This window comes from Hyperolius riggenbachi, chromosome 4, assembly GCF_040937935.1.
Source record: "Hyperolius riggenbachi isolate aHypRig1 chromosome 4, aHypRig1.pri, whole genome shotgun sequence".
Classification (NCBI taxonomy): domain Eukaryota; kingdom Metazoa; phylum Chordata; class Amphibia; order Anura; family Hyperoliidae; genus Hyperolius; species Hyperolius riggenbachi.
Window position 1 is genome coordinate 439222068 of NC_090649.1, and position 15956 is coordinate 439238023.

General features: G+C 45.6%; 1 protein-coding gene across 2 annotated transcripts in view; it reads right to left on the reverse strand.

Annotated features, from left to right (window-relative positions):
- Window positions 1-15956, reverse strand: part of EML6 (EMAP like 6) — a 245299-nt gene that overhangs the window by 93357 nt on the left and 135986 nt on the right. For both annotated transcript variants that reach the window (XM_068232562.1, XM_068232561.1), the window contains exons 19-22: window positions 15319-15430; window positions 13740-13867; window positions 5968-6109; window positions 4909-5061 (exon numbers count right to left, since the gene is read on the reverse strand). In XM_068232562.1, coding sequence (XP_068088663.1) covers window positions 4909-5061; window positions 5968-6109; window positions 13740-13867; window positions 15319-15430 — 535 coding nt within the window. The remainder of the gene's footprint in view (window positions 1-4908; window positions 5062-5967; window positions 6110-13739; window positions 13868-15318; window positions 15431-15956) is intronic.

Here is a 15956-nt window from a genome sequence, read left to right on the forward strand (position 1 = left end):
TGAGAAATTATACATCAAGTCCTGTTATTTGTATTTTATGTTAGAAAATAATATATTTCATAATATATGACTGATAAAGCATAAACCGTGTGAGGTGTACTTGACTAGGGAGCCGATGCATTATGACTAAGCACAGCTCAGGAAGAGCTGCAGCTGGCAAAGCATATTTCCTCAGCGGCTGCATCTTAACAAGCTTTCTGTGGTGCTAAATATATTCACCTCCAAGGAAAGCCAGAAAGAAAATGCGCTGATATTTTTGGCTTTAGCAGTAAAGCCTGAGGCAAGGTTAACACGATGCCAAAACAGTATCTGTCACCGCACAGGCAGATGTGCTGTACTGCTGGTTGGGTCTGCAGCAGGGTGCACTACCATTGTGCACCGGAGGTGTGACATTCATCAAATTAATTTTTCCACAGCAGACCGCTATATACAAAATCAGACTTGGCCCATCGGAAAGCATTGCAGCCTTAAAGTGAAGGGCAAGAGACAAAAGTATCACAAACAGGGGTGCAACTACAAATCATGAGCCCCCCCTCCCCTCCCCCACACCCAGCAACATTTTAATGAAGCCCTCCTAAAGAGACTCTGTAACAAAATTTTCAACCTTATTTCTTCAATCCTATAAGTTCCTATACCTGTTCTATTGTGGTCTGGATTACTGCAGCCTTTTCTAGTTGCACTGTCTCAGTAATATATCTAATCTTCTTTTCTTTGTCAAGCTTTGTCGACACAGGAGGAATGGGCTGCCTCTGTTGTAATGAATACAAGTTTATGCACGCCCCCTGCAGGCTCTGTGTGCTTTGTTTACTCCTCACAGTGTGAGGCTGAGGGGGGGGGGGAGCTGCCTGTCACATGCTGAGAAACTGTGAGAATCACAGACTGGAGTGCAGATAATTCACTATGTAATAAAAACTTGTAGTATACTGTAACATGATATATATACAGTGGGTTGCAAAAGTATTCGGCCCCCTTGAAGTTTTCCACATTTTGTCATATTACTGCAACAAACATGAATCCATTTTATTGGGATTCCACATGAAAGACCAACACAAAGTGGTGTACACATGAGAAGTGGAACGAAAATCATACACGATTCCAAACATTTTTTTCAAATAAATAACTGCAAAGTGGTGTGTGCATAATTATTCGGCCCCCTTTGATCTGAGTGCAGTCAGTTGCCTATAGACATTGCCTGATGAGTGCTAATGACTAAATAGAGTGCGCCTGTGTGTAATCTAATGTCAGTACAAATACAGCTGCTCTGTGAGGGCCTCAGAGGTTGTCTAAGAGAATATTGGGAGCAACAACACAGTGAAGTCCAAAGAACACACAAGACAGGTCAGGGATCAAGTTATTGAGAAATTTAAGGCAGGCTTAGGCTACAAAAAGATTTCCAAAGCCTTGAACATCTCACGGAGCACTGTTCAAGCGATCATTCAGAAATGGATGGAGTATGGCACAACTGTTAACCTACCAAGACAAGACCGTCCACCTAAACTCACAGGCCAAACAAGGAGAGCGCTGATCAGAAATGCAGTCAAGAGGCCCATGGTGACTCTGGACGAACTGCAGAGATCAACAGCTCAGGTGGGGGAATCTGTCCATAGGACAACTATTAGTCATGCACTGTACAAAGTTGGCCTTTATGGAAGAGTGGCAAGAAGAAAGGCATTGTTAACAGAAAGCATAAGCATAAGTTTGCAGTTTGCCACAAGCCATGTGGGGGACACAGCAACCATGTGGAAGAAGGTGCTCTGGTCAGATGAGACCAAAATGGAACTTTTTGGCCAAAATGCAAAACGCTATGTGTGGCGGAAAACTAACATTGCACATCACTCTGAACACACCATCCCCACTGTCAAATATGGTGGTGGCAGCATCATGCTCGGGGGGTGCATCTCTTCAGCAGGGACAGGGAAGCTGGTCAGAGTTGATGGGAAGATGGATGGAGCCAAATACAGGGCAAACTTGGAAGAAAACCGCTTGGAGACTGCAAAAGACTTGAGACTGGGGCGGAGGTTCACCTTCCAGCAGGACAATGACCCTAAACATAAAGCCAGGGCAACAATGGAATGGTTTAAAACAAAACATATCTATGTGTTAGAATGGCCCAGTCAAAGTCCAGATCTAAATCCAATCGAGAATCTGTGGCAAGATCTGAAAACTGCTGTTCACAAACGCTGTCCATCTAATCTGACTGAGCTGGAGCGGTTTGCAAAGAAGAATGGGCAAGGATTTCAGTCTCTAGATGTGCAAAGCTGGTAGAGACATACCCTAAAAGACTGGCAGCTGTAATTGCAGCAAAAGGTGGTTCTACAAAGTATTGACTCAGGGGGCCGAATAATTACGCACACCCCACTTTGCAGTTATTCATTTGTAAAAAATGTTTGGAATGATGTACGATTTTCGATCCACTTCTCACATTTACACCACTTTGTATTGGTCTTTCACATGGAATTCCAATACAATTGATGCATGAAGGGATCTCGGCAAAGAGGGATCCCGGAGATCACAGTGACTCGATTGTTATGTTTTTTATTGTACAAATCGGACAGTACAGATTCTCTTTAATGTTCACAACCTTTCCCTTGCCTCCCCTTGGTGATCTCACAGTCTGGGAGCCTATCTTACGGTCATAAAACAAGGGTGGCTATAAGAATCTTCACGTCAATAACTAGTGTAGCCACAAAAACATGATCTGGAATATCAGAGAAAGGGGAAGTTAGCAGCTTGCTCCCCCCCCCCCCCCCCCTTCACCAATCTCTAGCTACACCCCTGGTCACAAAAGAATAGTAAGCTTAGAGTGTACCCATGGCGGATTAGAAAAAAAAAGAGAAATGGGTGGGGTGTCAGCTTTTATAAAATGCATGTTTGGCTCACATTCTTATTGTTCATGGTCACACCCCAACCCCACGTGCAGAGCAAATGTTAATGTTATCTATCTTGATGCTGATAGCAATCCAACCACTACCACCCAAGCCTCTGAATTTTCACCATACCATGCCATACCATATACACGCCAGTGAAAGGAAACAGAAGGTCCGCACTACGTGCTGTATATATAGTGTTAAAGTTCAGAACATGGCTCAGGGGATGCAAGGCAGCTGACTCTCACCCTCACTTGAACTGCGTGATCAGGATAAAACAACAATCTTAGCAATGGTTAGAACAGAAAATCCAACCGGCACTGCAGTGCTAAAATTGTAATTTATTTAGTGTAGGAATCAGCATTCACAAACAACAAAGTGATCCTACACATGTGAGATGGATGGCAGCGGGTGCAGGTTGTGAAACGGGCAGCATAACAGCCATTTCGCATGGTGGTGCTTCTTCTGAGGCTTGTCCACATGCCATAGCATAACATCAATCATGTGACAGTGAGTCTCAGGGGTCGTATGAGGGGCATAAAGATACCGAACACACATGAGAACTGCTGCTGGCACACAGAGGTAGCTTTAACTTCTATACTGTACATGCTTTCAACATGCAGTCTGCATACTCTTCATGTGAGGCTGGGGTGAGCATTGGGAACTTTTAGGGGCTTGATTTATCGTTGTGCTGTTTTTCCAATTTTTGAAGGCAGAAATTAGGAGTTCAGCTTATTCCTGAGTTTATATGGGATATCTTATAGGATAAAGGAGTGGACTTCGAAGAGTAGGAGCAGCTTTAGTAAAGTTTTGAACCTGAGAACAGAAGAGATTATAATGGAAGAGGGCATTGAAGCAATAAAGAGGATGATTAGAAGTGTATTTTTGCACAGCACTGAAAATGCAGACCTGTTGTAAAGTGCTGAACTGATAGTCAATATAGGGGTATAAAGAGAGGGTCAGCATATGAGGGGGTAACGGGAGGAATAGATAAATCTACTTGCAGAACTTATGTTATTATTATTATTATTTATTGTATTTATAAAGCGCCAACATATTACGCAGCGCTGAACAATAAATATATACAATGATACAAGGATGACATACATAGGGTTATACACATAGAACAAAGTTATACATACAAATTGTACAAAATACATGATCATGCAATATGGGCTGGTTAGGTAGGCCCAGTAATACAAGTACAGGCTGTCATAGGACAGGAGCACATGATCCTGTAGATTACACTAGGGAGTGGAGGACCCTGCCAGAGGCTTACAATCTAAAGGACTTTATATGTGTGAGCCTCAGGAAATATGTTATTTTCTTGCAACAACCAATCTTCTGCAGGAAAAAAGGAGCCCAGCTAAACGAATTAATAGCAGGCTCTGTTAGTGCAATTAGTCCTTAGCTTATTCTCTTTGCTGTTCAGCAGACATAGGGCTTGATTCACAAAGCGGTGCTAACAGTTAGCACGCTGGTGAAAAGCCCTTTATCACGCCTAAACTCAGTTTAGGCGTGATAAGTTTAGGCGTGATAACTATAGCATCAACTGGGTTAGCACCGCAGTGCACAGCTGATCAAAAGTGTTGCGCTAGCAAAGTCTGGTGCACTTCGCATAGAGTTTAATGTCGCTGCTTTGCGTGTGGGACTTTGCGCGCAATCTAAACTTATCTAAACTTATCACGCCTAAACTTATCACGCCTAAACTTATCACGCCTAAACTTATCACGCCTAAACTGGCTTTTCACCAGCGTGGTGCAATGGTTATCACGCCTAAAGTCTCTAACTGGGTTAGCACCGCTTTGTGAATCAGGCCCATAGGATGAGGTATAGACAGTAAGCTCTCTGGAAAGATCAAACCAGCTGCTCTGGAAGTCTGAGCTGCATAAAGGGGCTGGGAAAAGGACTCTAGATAGTTGCTATAAAGGTAGGAGGTAAGCAAGAAGCTTATTCACACATAATCACAAGCTCTGCTGCTGCCTATGCAGGCTGAGGAAAACGCCTCTGTCTGCAGCTGGGCTTCCATAGTGAGCCATACCTGGTGAAAACTTGATATCTGCTATCATTTCCTTCCGGTGATGAAAGGACACCATGTCTTCAAGAGTATCTGCATTAACCACCATAAAGCTGCCATCATTCAGGCCTACAGCTAAGGCTTTCCCATCTGGAGAAAAGGCACAGCATCGTCCGCCTGAAACACAAAATGTAACAGTAGTGGGTGCAGGTCAAACTCAAGCAAACAGCTACTGTTTAAACCTTTCTAACCCAATTTCGCAATATCCCACATCCCCCCAGCACTTACCTTAATTATTTCAGGGGTACCGGTGGAGGGGAGTGGGGTGGAGTTGTGGTTGATCATAAAACTGTGGTTGCATCGGTGATCTGGAGGGGGAGTCCCTCCTTGATCTAGAGTGAGGAGCTGACCCTGTATCAGGGGGAGGGGGCGGGCCGGTGCCAGCTCAAGTGGGTAGGTCAGCCACATTACACTACAGCAATTTTATCAAGCGGGGTGGCGTGATGCTGGAGGAGATCAAAGTGTTGGACTTTGTTTGACACTTTGATCCACATAGTGGGATGCCATGCAAGACTATATCCGGCAATGGCACACTAGTGACAGCCCAAAAATGTGCCTACATAATATTTATATTACGTGTCACAGCTGCACTTGAATGGACCGTTGATCAAAGTGTCGGACCCATCCCCTGTCCCATGCCTGGACCCATCCCCTGTCTGACTTTGTCCATCACTGATCTGGAGGCTGATGCTGTGCCAGGTTTTATCCAGCAACAGCACTATCTAGCTGCAGTCAGTTTTCCTATGTCGGACTATGGGGGCAGGAGTGCTTCCAAAGCCTTTTCAGGATCCCCGAAGCCTTCCAGAGCTTTCTAAGGACTCCAGGAGGTGCCAAATTTGAAAGCAGGACAGCAGGGAAACGAGGACACTGGGAGAGGACCGGGAAGACTCTGAGATTCAGAGCCTTCCCTCTCCATAGGTGAGTATCTAACTTTCTTTTTAGCTGGCTTCAGACTTGCATTAAGAACCATTAGTGAATTGTCATGCCACTATGATGCCCATGTGTTTAGCATATGTAGCTCACCCTTTTTCAGCTTCCGCACAGCCAGCATGCGGTGCTGGGAGGAGAGTTCCCATATTCGGAGGGTCTTGTCATCACTCACTGTGGCACTTATAGGCAGCTGTGGGTGGGTAGCCAAGCCCCAGACTTCTCCTTCCATGTGGCCCTGTCACCAAAAAAAGGAACAATAGCTGTTAAGTTTTATTTCCTACATGAGCCACAACCGCCTGTTACGCACTGTGCAGCAGATATTAGACTAGGGCTCTACATTCTTGTGCTGTTGTTGTACACACTGGGGCTCTACTGTCTTCTCACATCTCCTCACAGGAGCAACAAGAATGATATTAAACAATGAACATTGAAATTATAAATCTTTTTAAGAAAATTTCTGTGAAAAAAACAGAAGGACCAGGGGATTTTCCAGTGATCGGTGCTGCGTGGGCTCTCTAGCCCGCAGCACCGATCAGGTATGAGGCAGGGCGATCAGACTTCCCTCCTTTTTTCCCCACTAGGGGGATGTCCTGCTGGGGGGGGTCTGATCGCCGCTGGCTATTACAGATTTGCGCGGGGGGGCTCCTCAAAGCCCCCCTCTGCAGCGTTTTCCCTCCCTCTCCCTCTAACCCATAGCTGCGCAGGATGGATATCCGTCCTGCGCCTCTTAGGATAGGCTTTAGCCTATCAGATGCTTAACGCCGCTGCGTATGATGTAAACAGCGGGGATTTCTTCCCCGTGTGTTTACATTACGCGTGCGAGCCACGATCGGCGGCTCGCACACTGTTCACAGAGACACCGTCCGTGAACTGGCATGGAAAGGCCGCTCGTACAAACGGCTGTTTCCATGCTATACCACTAACGACCTGCCGACGCCTATTGGCAGAGCTTAAAGCGGACCTGAGCTCAGAACTTCCATTCTGCCCTTAAAGATAAGCAACAGCATAATAAACTGTAAAGAACAGGGTGGATTTCTTTGTGTTTCCAAGTCTCTTATCCCTGAGCTTATATATGAAAAAATCAGCCAAGCCTTAAAAAAAAAAAAAAAGGATCAGTAATGCAATTGTTCAGGTTCAGTTAAAAAAATCTGATCATTTCTTTAAAGAGACTCTGTAACAAAAATTGCATCCTGTTTTTTATCATCCTACAAGTTCCAAAAGCTATTCTAATGTGTTCTGGCTTACTGCAGCACTTTCTGCTATCACAGTCTCTGTAATAAATCAATGTATCTTTCCCCTGTCAGACTTGTCGGCCTGTTTTTGGAAGGCTGCCAAGTTCTTCAGTGTTGTGGTTCTGCTATGAACTCCCCCTTCCAGGCCCCTCTATGCACACTGCCTGTGTATTATTTAGATTAGGGCAGCTTCTCTCTTCTCTCTTACAAGCTGGATAAATCGTCTTCTGAGCTGGCTGGGCTTTCACATACTGAGGAATTAGACAAGGGCAAAGCTGTTTGCAGGAAGAAAAGAGCAGCCTGACACTTCAGTGGAAGATAGCTGCAGGGGGAAAGAAACACACAATGATCTCTTGAGATTCAAATGGAATGCTGTATACAGCCCGATTGTGTATGAATGTATTTTCTATGTGTGGACATACTGTACATCAACCTACTTCCTGTTTTGGTGGCCATTTTGTTTGTTTATAAACAAACTTTTCAAAACTGTTTTTAACCACTTTTAATGCAGCGCGGAGCGGCGAAATTGTGTCAGAGGGTAATAGGAGATGTCCCCTAACGCACTGGTATGTTTACTTTTGTGCGATTTTAACAATACAGATTCTCTTTAAGGAAAAGGGTAATGTGATCATTCAGGTTCAACGGGGCGATTTCGAACGTTCAGTAAAAATTGTTAGTGGGCACATTTACACTTTACATTAAGACAGGCAGACAGGCGGCTGAGCCATAAGTCTTAAGCATAAGCAGGCTTTTTCTACCAGGGTTCCCTGGAAACGCAGGGTTCCTTGAGTAATCTGCAGGCGTTTCTTGGCATTTTTCCCCCACCATGGGGAACGTATAATAGGGTACATTGTAATAGGGGGTACTGCAAAAAGAAGCACTAAATTGGGGGTCAGAATAATAATCAGTACATTCATAAAGGTTAAGGAGACATTGTAATGAGTGGCAGTGTAATGGGGGTAGTGAAATAAACAGCCTTACCTTCTTTCAAACATAATGCCTCCCGCAAAATGAATGCAGGGGTCTCTCAAGATTAAAACAAAGTGTTTGCAGGGGTTCCTTGAGATCCAAAAGTTATTTGCAGGGTTCCTTCAGAGTAAAAAGGCTGAGAAAGGCTGGTCTAAGGAGTGCTAGATACAGACATACTTTAATCTTTTCCCAGAGCTCCATACACACGCACAAGGAAAGTCACCAGTGAGGGATTGTTAACCGATCCATCGGGCGGCAGTACAGGTCCGACACTGTACAGAAGCTGCGCTAGTCTCTAGCTAGCGAAACACTCTTTTTCTATGTGGGGGCACAGGGATGACAGAGCGTTGCAAGAGTAACGTCACATGGCAACAGGGTGGGTGGTCCTCAAACTAAGGCCCGCGGGCCCCCTGAGGCTTTTTTACCTGCCCTTTACACACAAAATCTATTACATATAGATGTGGCCTAGTGCGTCATTAAATATTGGTGGCTGGCTGCATATAGAATATCAGAGCTGGCACTACACATGGAAGCCAGAAAGCAGTCTATCACTGGCTTCCAAACCTAGGTATGCCTCACTGTCTGACACACAAAAACTTCTTCGGGAACCGCATGAATGTGTGTGCCCATGTGTAGGGGTGGATAATTTGCAGTTCATGCAATTACTGGAGACAGGGGGTAGTTTTGGGGGAGGAGGGAGGTGACATTATGGCTCACATATGACTTGCTATGCTGGGGTCACAATATCTGCACTTGCTGTGTTGGTGGCATAATAACTGCACTTGCTGAGTTGGGGGGCAGGGGGGGGGGAATACTATCCGAACATGCTGAGACATGAGGCTGCACTTGCTGAGTTGGGGGGCAGGGGGGGGGAATACTATCTGAACATGCTGAGACATGAGGCTGCACTTGCTGAGTTGGGGGGCAGGGGGGGGGAATACTATCCGAACATGCTGAGACATGAGGCTGCACTTGCTGAGTTGGGGGGCAGGGGGGGGGAATACTATCCGAACATGCTGAGACATGAGGCTGCACTTGCTGAGTTGGGGGGCAGGGGGGGGGGCATACTATCCGAACATGCTGAGACATGAGGCTGCACTTGCTGAGTTGGGGGGCAGGGGGGGGGAATACTATCCGAACATGCTGAGACATGAGGCTGCACTTGCTGAGTTGGGGGGCAGGGGGGGGAATACTATCCGAACATGCTGAGACATGAGGCTGCACTTGCTGAGTTGGGGGGCAGGGGGGGGAATACTATCCGAACATGCTGAGACATGAGGCTGCACTTGCTGAGTTGGGGGGCAGGGGGGGGGGCATACTATCCGAACATGCTGAGACATGAGGCTGCACTTGCTGAGTTGGGGGGCAGGGAGGGAGGGGGCATACTATCCGAACATGCTGAGACATGAGGCTGCACTTGCTGAGTTGGGGGGCAGGGGGGGGGCATACTATCCGAACATGCTGAGACATGAGGCTGCACTTGCTGAGTTGGGGGGCAGGGGGGGGGGCATACTATCCGAACATGCTGAGACATGAGGCTGCACTTGTTAGTAGGCGCTGTCTGCAATAACTAGGTTCAATGCAATGTTTTTCTACATCATTTTATGTATAATCCGGTCCCTCAGCAATATGAAGTATTTTGACCCGGCCCTTGACTGAAAAGGTTTGGGGACCCCTGCCTTAGTGGCTGCAGCTCTTGAGCACTTTGAGTCCAACAGGAGAAAAGCGCCACACAAATGTTAGGATTATTAGATAAGCAGCCATAAATGTTTGTTTTGTTACAATATCATATAACATTACAGTGAAATAATCCCCATTGGTCGGTAATGCACGGCTGCATATGGCCGTATGCGGCAGACAGCGGGAACTATTATGATCGCATTGTGGATCCTATCCAGCAATTATAAACATTGACAATGCTATCCAGAGCACCATAATCACATTTCAGAGCCTCTGCTTTTCATGCATTAGTCAATACTTGCTTACGCTGATCTAATCAATGTACAAAACAATGCCATTTGCCTGTGTTTCATTTCTGAACTCCAGCATTTCATCCCGGAAAATGCAGCTTTGTAATTACATTCTTCTTACTTATCAGAAAACCTCCCAGCGTTGCGGATGGCCTAGGAAATCATAACAGTGAACAAGACAGGCAAAAGGCTTTGTTTACTGTGAGCTTGGTTCTAACACATTATTCCAGGCTTGATCAATAAGGGTTCCACATAATTTCCAACACTTACCTGGGCCACAATAGTCCTACTTTCCCCACTATTGCGGGACAACATACCGTGTTTCCCCAAAAATAAAGGGCCATACACACGACGTACAAATGTCTGCAGCTGTGAGCAGTGACAAACAGGCAAGAGACATCAACTGATTAATGGCAGCGACAATTTGTGCTCGCGACAGTTGTACACATGCGACAACAAAAAGGGCGAAGACACGGCGGAAGTTGCCCGTGACAGATAGAGCCGACAATTGGATGTCTGCTGAGAGCGACTGTACTGTCTGCAGAAGACTTCCATAAACGTGAGGACAATGATCGACTTCGCAAAGGTTCGCGCGACAGAACCTGTGAGCGATTCACCAGTTTAATTGCTCAGACATGGCTGTGTCTGCAGACTGTCTTGGTCGCTTGCCGTGTCCACATGAACAAATTGTTGCACGAACCGTCGCTCAACACGCGTCTGTACAGACATTTGTACTCCGTGTGTATGGGCCTTAAAGAGGAACTGTAATGACAAAACGTCTCCTGGGGGGTACTCACCTCGGGTGGGGGAAGCCTCCGGATCCTAATGAGGCTTCCCACGCCGTCCTCCATCCCTCAGGGGTCTCGCTGCAGCCCTCCGCGCAGCGATGACGTCAATATTTACCTTCCCGGCTCCTGCACAGGCGCTCTGACGGCTGTCGGCTCCGAAGTAGGCGGAAATACCCGATTGCCGTCGGGTCTTCTCTACTGCGCAGGCGCAAGTTTCCGGCGCCTGCGCAGTAGAGCGGACCCAACGGAGATCGGGTATTTCCGTCTATTTCCGTGCCGAAAGCAGCCACAGCGCCCCCGCTGGAGCCAGCAAAGGTAAATATTGAAGCTACAGTCGGGTCTGTCGCCGGCTGTTCGGAGGGCTGCAGCGAGACCCCCGTGGGACAGAGGACGGCGTGGGAAGCCTCATTAGGATCCGGAGGCTTCCCCCACCCGAGGCGAGTACCCCCCAGGGGAGGTTTTTGATGTTAAAGAGTCTCTTTAAGACAATGCCTTGTATACATTTCTGCACCAAAAGTGCGTATTTTCAGGAGATGCATTTTATTTCTATGACTACAGAAGTTCCTGAGCTGTTTGTCCTCCTTCCTCCCCCACTGTGTTGCCTTCTTCTCCTGCTGGAGCCACCTCTTGTGTGCCTGTGTCCCCCTTGTACCTTTAGTGTCCTCCTGGTGCCCCTCTTGTACCCTGGTGCCCCCCTTGTACCTTTAGTGTTTCCTCTATCAACATTTCTGGCATAGTTGATAGCACTCTCTCTTTACAGCGTTGAAGTCTGGGCCAGGATGGTCAACAAATGTTTTCCCTCTGTTTGTGTAGGTTTCCTCTCGCCACTACATTTTCCACTCACATCTCAAAAACCTAGAGAAATTAACCCGCTTGCTCAAAACAATTGCCCTATGACTATATCGTGATTAAATCAGGATTAGATTGTGAGATCTTCTCAGGGTACATAAAAAATGTGCCTAACTAACTAATTAACTAACCAGAATCAGAATAGATTTTATTCGCCAAGTACAGGATCGTACAAGGAATTGTTGTTGGCACTACAGAGCAGCAAACCTTCATGGACAGGAACATAAAAAGGATTGACAGCATACATATAATAATTACACATATCAGACTATAAGGTACGATTTTAGGAGTACAAAAATACACTGGGCGAATGCCCTAAACAAGCAGTTTTACAGATTTACAGCATGCACTATGCAATATGCAGTACACGGCGCAGCCCGGATTGCAGTTATCGTGTCTCAGGGATGGCGAAGAGGGCCACTGAGTTGACGGCCTAGACCGCTTTGGGGAAGAAAGAGTTCCTGTGTCTGGAGATGTTGGTGGAGATAGTTCTGAGGTGGCGCCCCATTGGGAGAAGATTGAGGTAGCGGTTGCCAGGGTGGGAGTGATCTTTTGCAATCCTGGTTGCTCTGGAAAGCAGTCTGGAATGGTGCAGGAGCTCTAGGGGTGGCAGGGAGGTACCGATGAGCCTCTCTGCAGATTTGATAACTCTCTGTAGTTTGTGTTGGTCCCTGGCGGAAGCCCCGGGGTACCACACAATGATGGAGGAGCAGAGTACCGACTCGATGGTGGAGGAGTAGAAACGAGTCAGAAGGGCGCGGGACATGCCAAACTTTTTTAGCTGACGCAGAAAGAACAGCCGTTGTTGGGCCTTTTTTGCAGTCTGGAGGAGTTGCCATCCCACCTTAGATCGCTAGAGATGGTGGTGCCTAGGAGGCGAGCGCTGGGGACCCTGGAGACCAGTGGCATAGCTAGAGATCATGGGGCCCCATAGCAAAATTTTCATGGAACCCTCAGATGTAGGCGCTCTTAAGCAATGCCACCTGCCCCCTACCTTATGGATATGAGTTATGTTGGACAATTTACATTCTCATGCAATTAACACTGCACATAGTTCACTGAGACAAAGCCAGAGGGCGGAGAAACACAAGAAAGTTCATGGTGAATATGGTACAGTACATTAAGTACCCACTGGGCCCCCTTTGCTCCAGGGCCCCATAGCAGCTGCTGTGGCAGCTATGGCTATTGCTACACCCCTGTAACTAACTAACTGAAAACCCAGCCTTGACGGTATCACTGAAAAGGAACAAGTGTGTATATAGCCACTTCTGCCTTATAGAAAAAACTGAGCTTTAAATATTACTCTTCATAATGCATTGAGTTCTATCTCACAGTAACAGCCATTTCTCAGTGCTAACTCTCTTTGGACTGGCTTGTATCTTTGAGATATAGAAGCATGTTGAAGGCCAATCACATCACTAAGTGACGGGCGATGAAAGGACAGTGGTGGACTAGCAACAAAAGGAACAAAAAATATGAAGCATATGAAATTGAGTATCTGTTTGTGGACAAGTTCTTGGACAACTTAGGGAAAGAGTTGTACACCATACAGTAATGCGAGTTGCTGGACCAAAACATTCTCAAAGCAAAAAATCCAAAGGTCCGCACACTCCATGAAAGTAGAACTTTATTCACAAAACACACTAGGTATCCATTCTAGTCACCAACGACCGTTTCGGGCAATGGCAGGTCCCCTTTGCCAAGGCATGTAACAGCATGATAACATGATTCTGTTATATGCCTTGACAAAAGAGACCCGGCCTGGCCCCGAAACGGTGGTTGGTGACTAGAATGGATACCTGGTGTGTTTTGTGAATAAATCAAGTTATACTTTCACGGAGTGTGCGGACCTTTGGATTTTTTGTCTTGATGTTCTTGGACAAGACTGCACTGACGTCATGCATGGTACACATGGTAACAAAGATCAATACATGAAGCATTTGGATACAGCTGAGCTTGTGATGGAGCTACACAAATGCCTACAGTTCAGACAATTCTATGGTACACAGCAACATCATCATTATCCCCTTCAGTATCAGTTACATAGGAGTACTCACCTGGACAAGCAAAGTTATTGGGCCACTTTTATCAATTTCTAAGACTTCTCCATTCTTGGTCCCCACTAATATGTGTCCATGTCCCAAAGTGATGGCACGTATAGAAGGATTGTCTTCTAAAAGCAAGCCTATAAAAGATTTTTATTACGATTAAAAAGTTATATGACTGATCTTCCACAAACAGGAGAACAGACAATGGCCTCAATTCTCTAAGCTTATCTCCTGTGTTTAATAACTCTTCTGAGCTGTTTCTACAGTTATCACCATAGTGATAAATGTAGAAACAGCTCAGAAGAGTTATTAAAGACAGGAGATAAGCTTAGTGAATTGAGGCCAATATATTTAGGGTGGATTCATGAATCCCTGGTAAAACTGGTGTGCACGGACAGTGTTATGTACATTCACATGCAAAAAGGGCACCCAGAAGCTTGGGCATATGAAACAGCCGCTAGTACAATATCTGTAAATTTACCAATTTTTTACTATTTTGCAGTGCTAATTACGATAATAGAATATCGGCAAATGATGCCGATATTTTACTACATGAACTTTTTTTCCCACACAGAACCCTCCCTCTATCGATGCCTAACCCTAACCAACCCCCCCCCCCCTCTGGTTCCAAACCATTAAACCACCCCCCATACCCTGAGGGAGGAAAGCACGGGAGTGCTCAGCCCGGAGGGGGCTGGAGGAAGACCCAGGTATGTATACCGGTTTTATTTGGACCCATCTCAGGTTCACTTTAACCACCATCCCTCTGATGCCTAACCCTTACCATCACCTGCACTCGTAATCCTTATTGTCCCCCAACACCCCCCTGCAGCAAAAAATGCTACATTTCAGTCACTGCAGAAGTTTGGGTGCCGCTATAGGCGTCTGTACAAATATCAACTATTATGGAATTTAGGGCTCCGAAGGCAACACCCATATTTCTGCAAGTTTCTTGCTGTACATAACACAAGCTGCACTATGCATGTATGCATGTATGTATGTATATATGTATTCTCCTTGAGAAGAATTTATGGTGAAGACTGTGGCCATCTCTGGTGCACATCACAATGGCGACCAGGCCATGCTGCTCATTGCACAGGCAACAGGGTGCTTGGGTAATATATAAACATCAGTGTTCTCCCCAGGCTCTTTAAGCCAGGTGCTCCACCCGGCTAGTTTTGGTGAGCACCCGGCTGTCATCGACTCACTTCCTCCGCTGCTGTAAGCAGAGTTGTGCAGAAAAGCGGCGACCCTGCATTCTCTCATCTTGCCCCACTCGGCTACTTTTTCATGCCACCCGGCTGGAAAACATTTCTGGGGAAAACACTGAACATATACACATATACTATACACATGCATTATGAAGGGCTGTACACATGCCCAGACAGGGACACAGACAGGGAGAAAGAGAAAACAGTATAACAACAATAACACTGACAAAAACTCATGCACGGAACAAGTAAAAAAAAAAAAAAAAAGTCTCCATGTGACTATTAACTATCAAGCATAAATGTATGTCAAGTTCCCAGCATGCATCACAGTTTTTTTATTGGAAGAAAATACCTTTTGTTTTATTGGAAGAAAATACCTTTTGAATTGGAGGAAACAGCAGATCTTTTAATGGCATATGTCTTTAGGCACCTTTCAAACATATCGTCCCATAGTTCGACTACTCCATCCTTCCCACCAGTGACAAAGCCCTGCCACATGAACAGAAACAGTGAGTAGCAATTCATTTTCACACAGTATAAAAGTAGTAAGCTACCCCCAATGCAACACACCTGCTATAGAAAACTATTTTATAATTGACAAATTCATTAAAGGGCACCATGCAAACTTGTACTTTGCAAAGAAGAAAAAAACATGTTTTTTTTTTCCATACAAGATTCAGCACTTGTGATTTCTGTATTCATTTTTGAACGAACATTCATGCACGTTTTTGCAATGTCTATATGCGTTCGTATGTGAAAATTCCCATTGCAATTTTTCTATGAATATCAATGAAAATGCATCTAAATAACCTAAAAAATGACATGCAAATTTTTGTGTAAAACACAATGTTCAATGCAATATTTTGCGTCCTCAGTGACTTGAATTGAACACAATTGACATCAAGAGAACATGATATTCATTAAGATTACTGTCATCTGGCTCATACTGCAGGAAGGGAAGTCTTTAACCACTTCCCTACCACAGATTATTTCCCCTTAAAAACCACAGCAATTT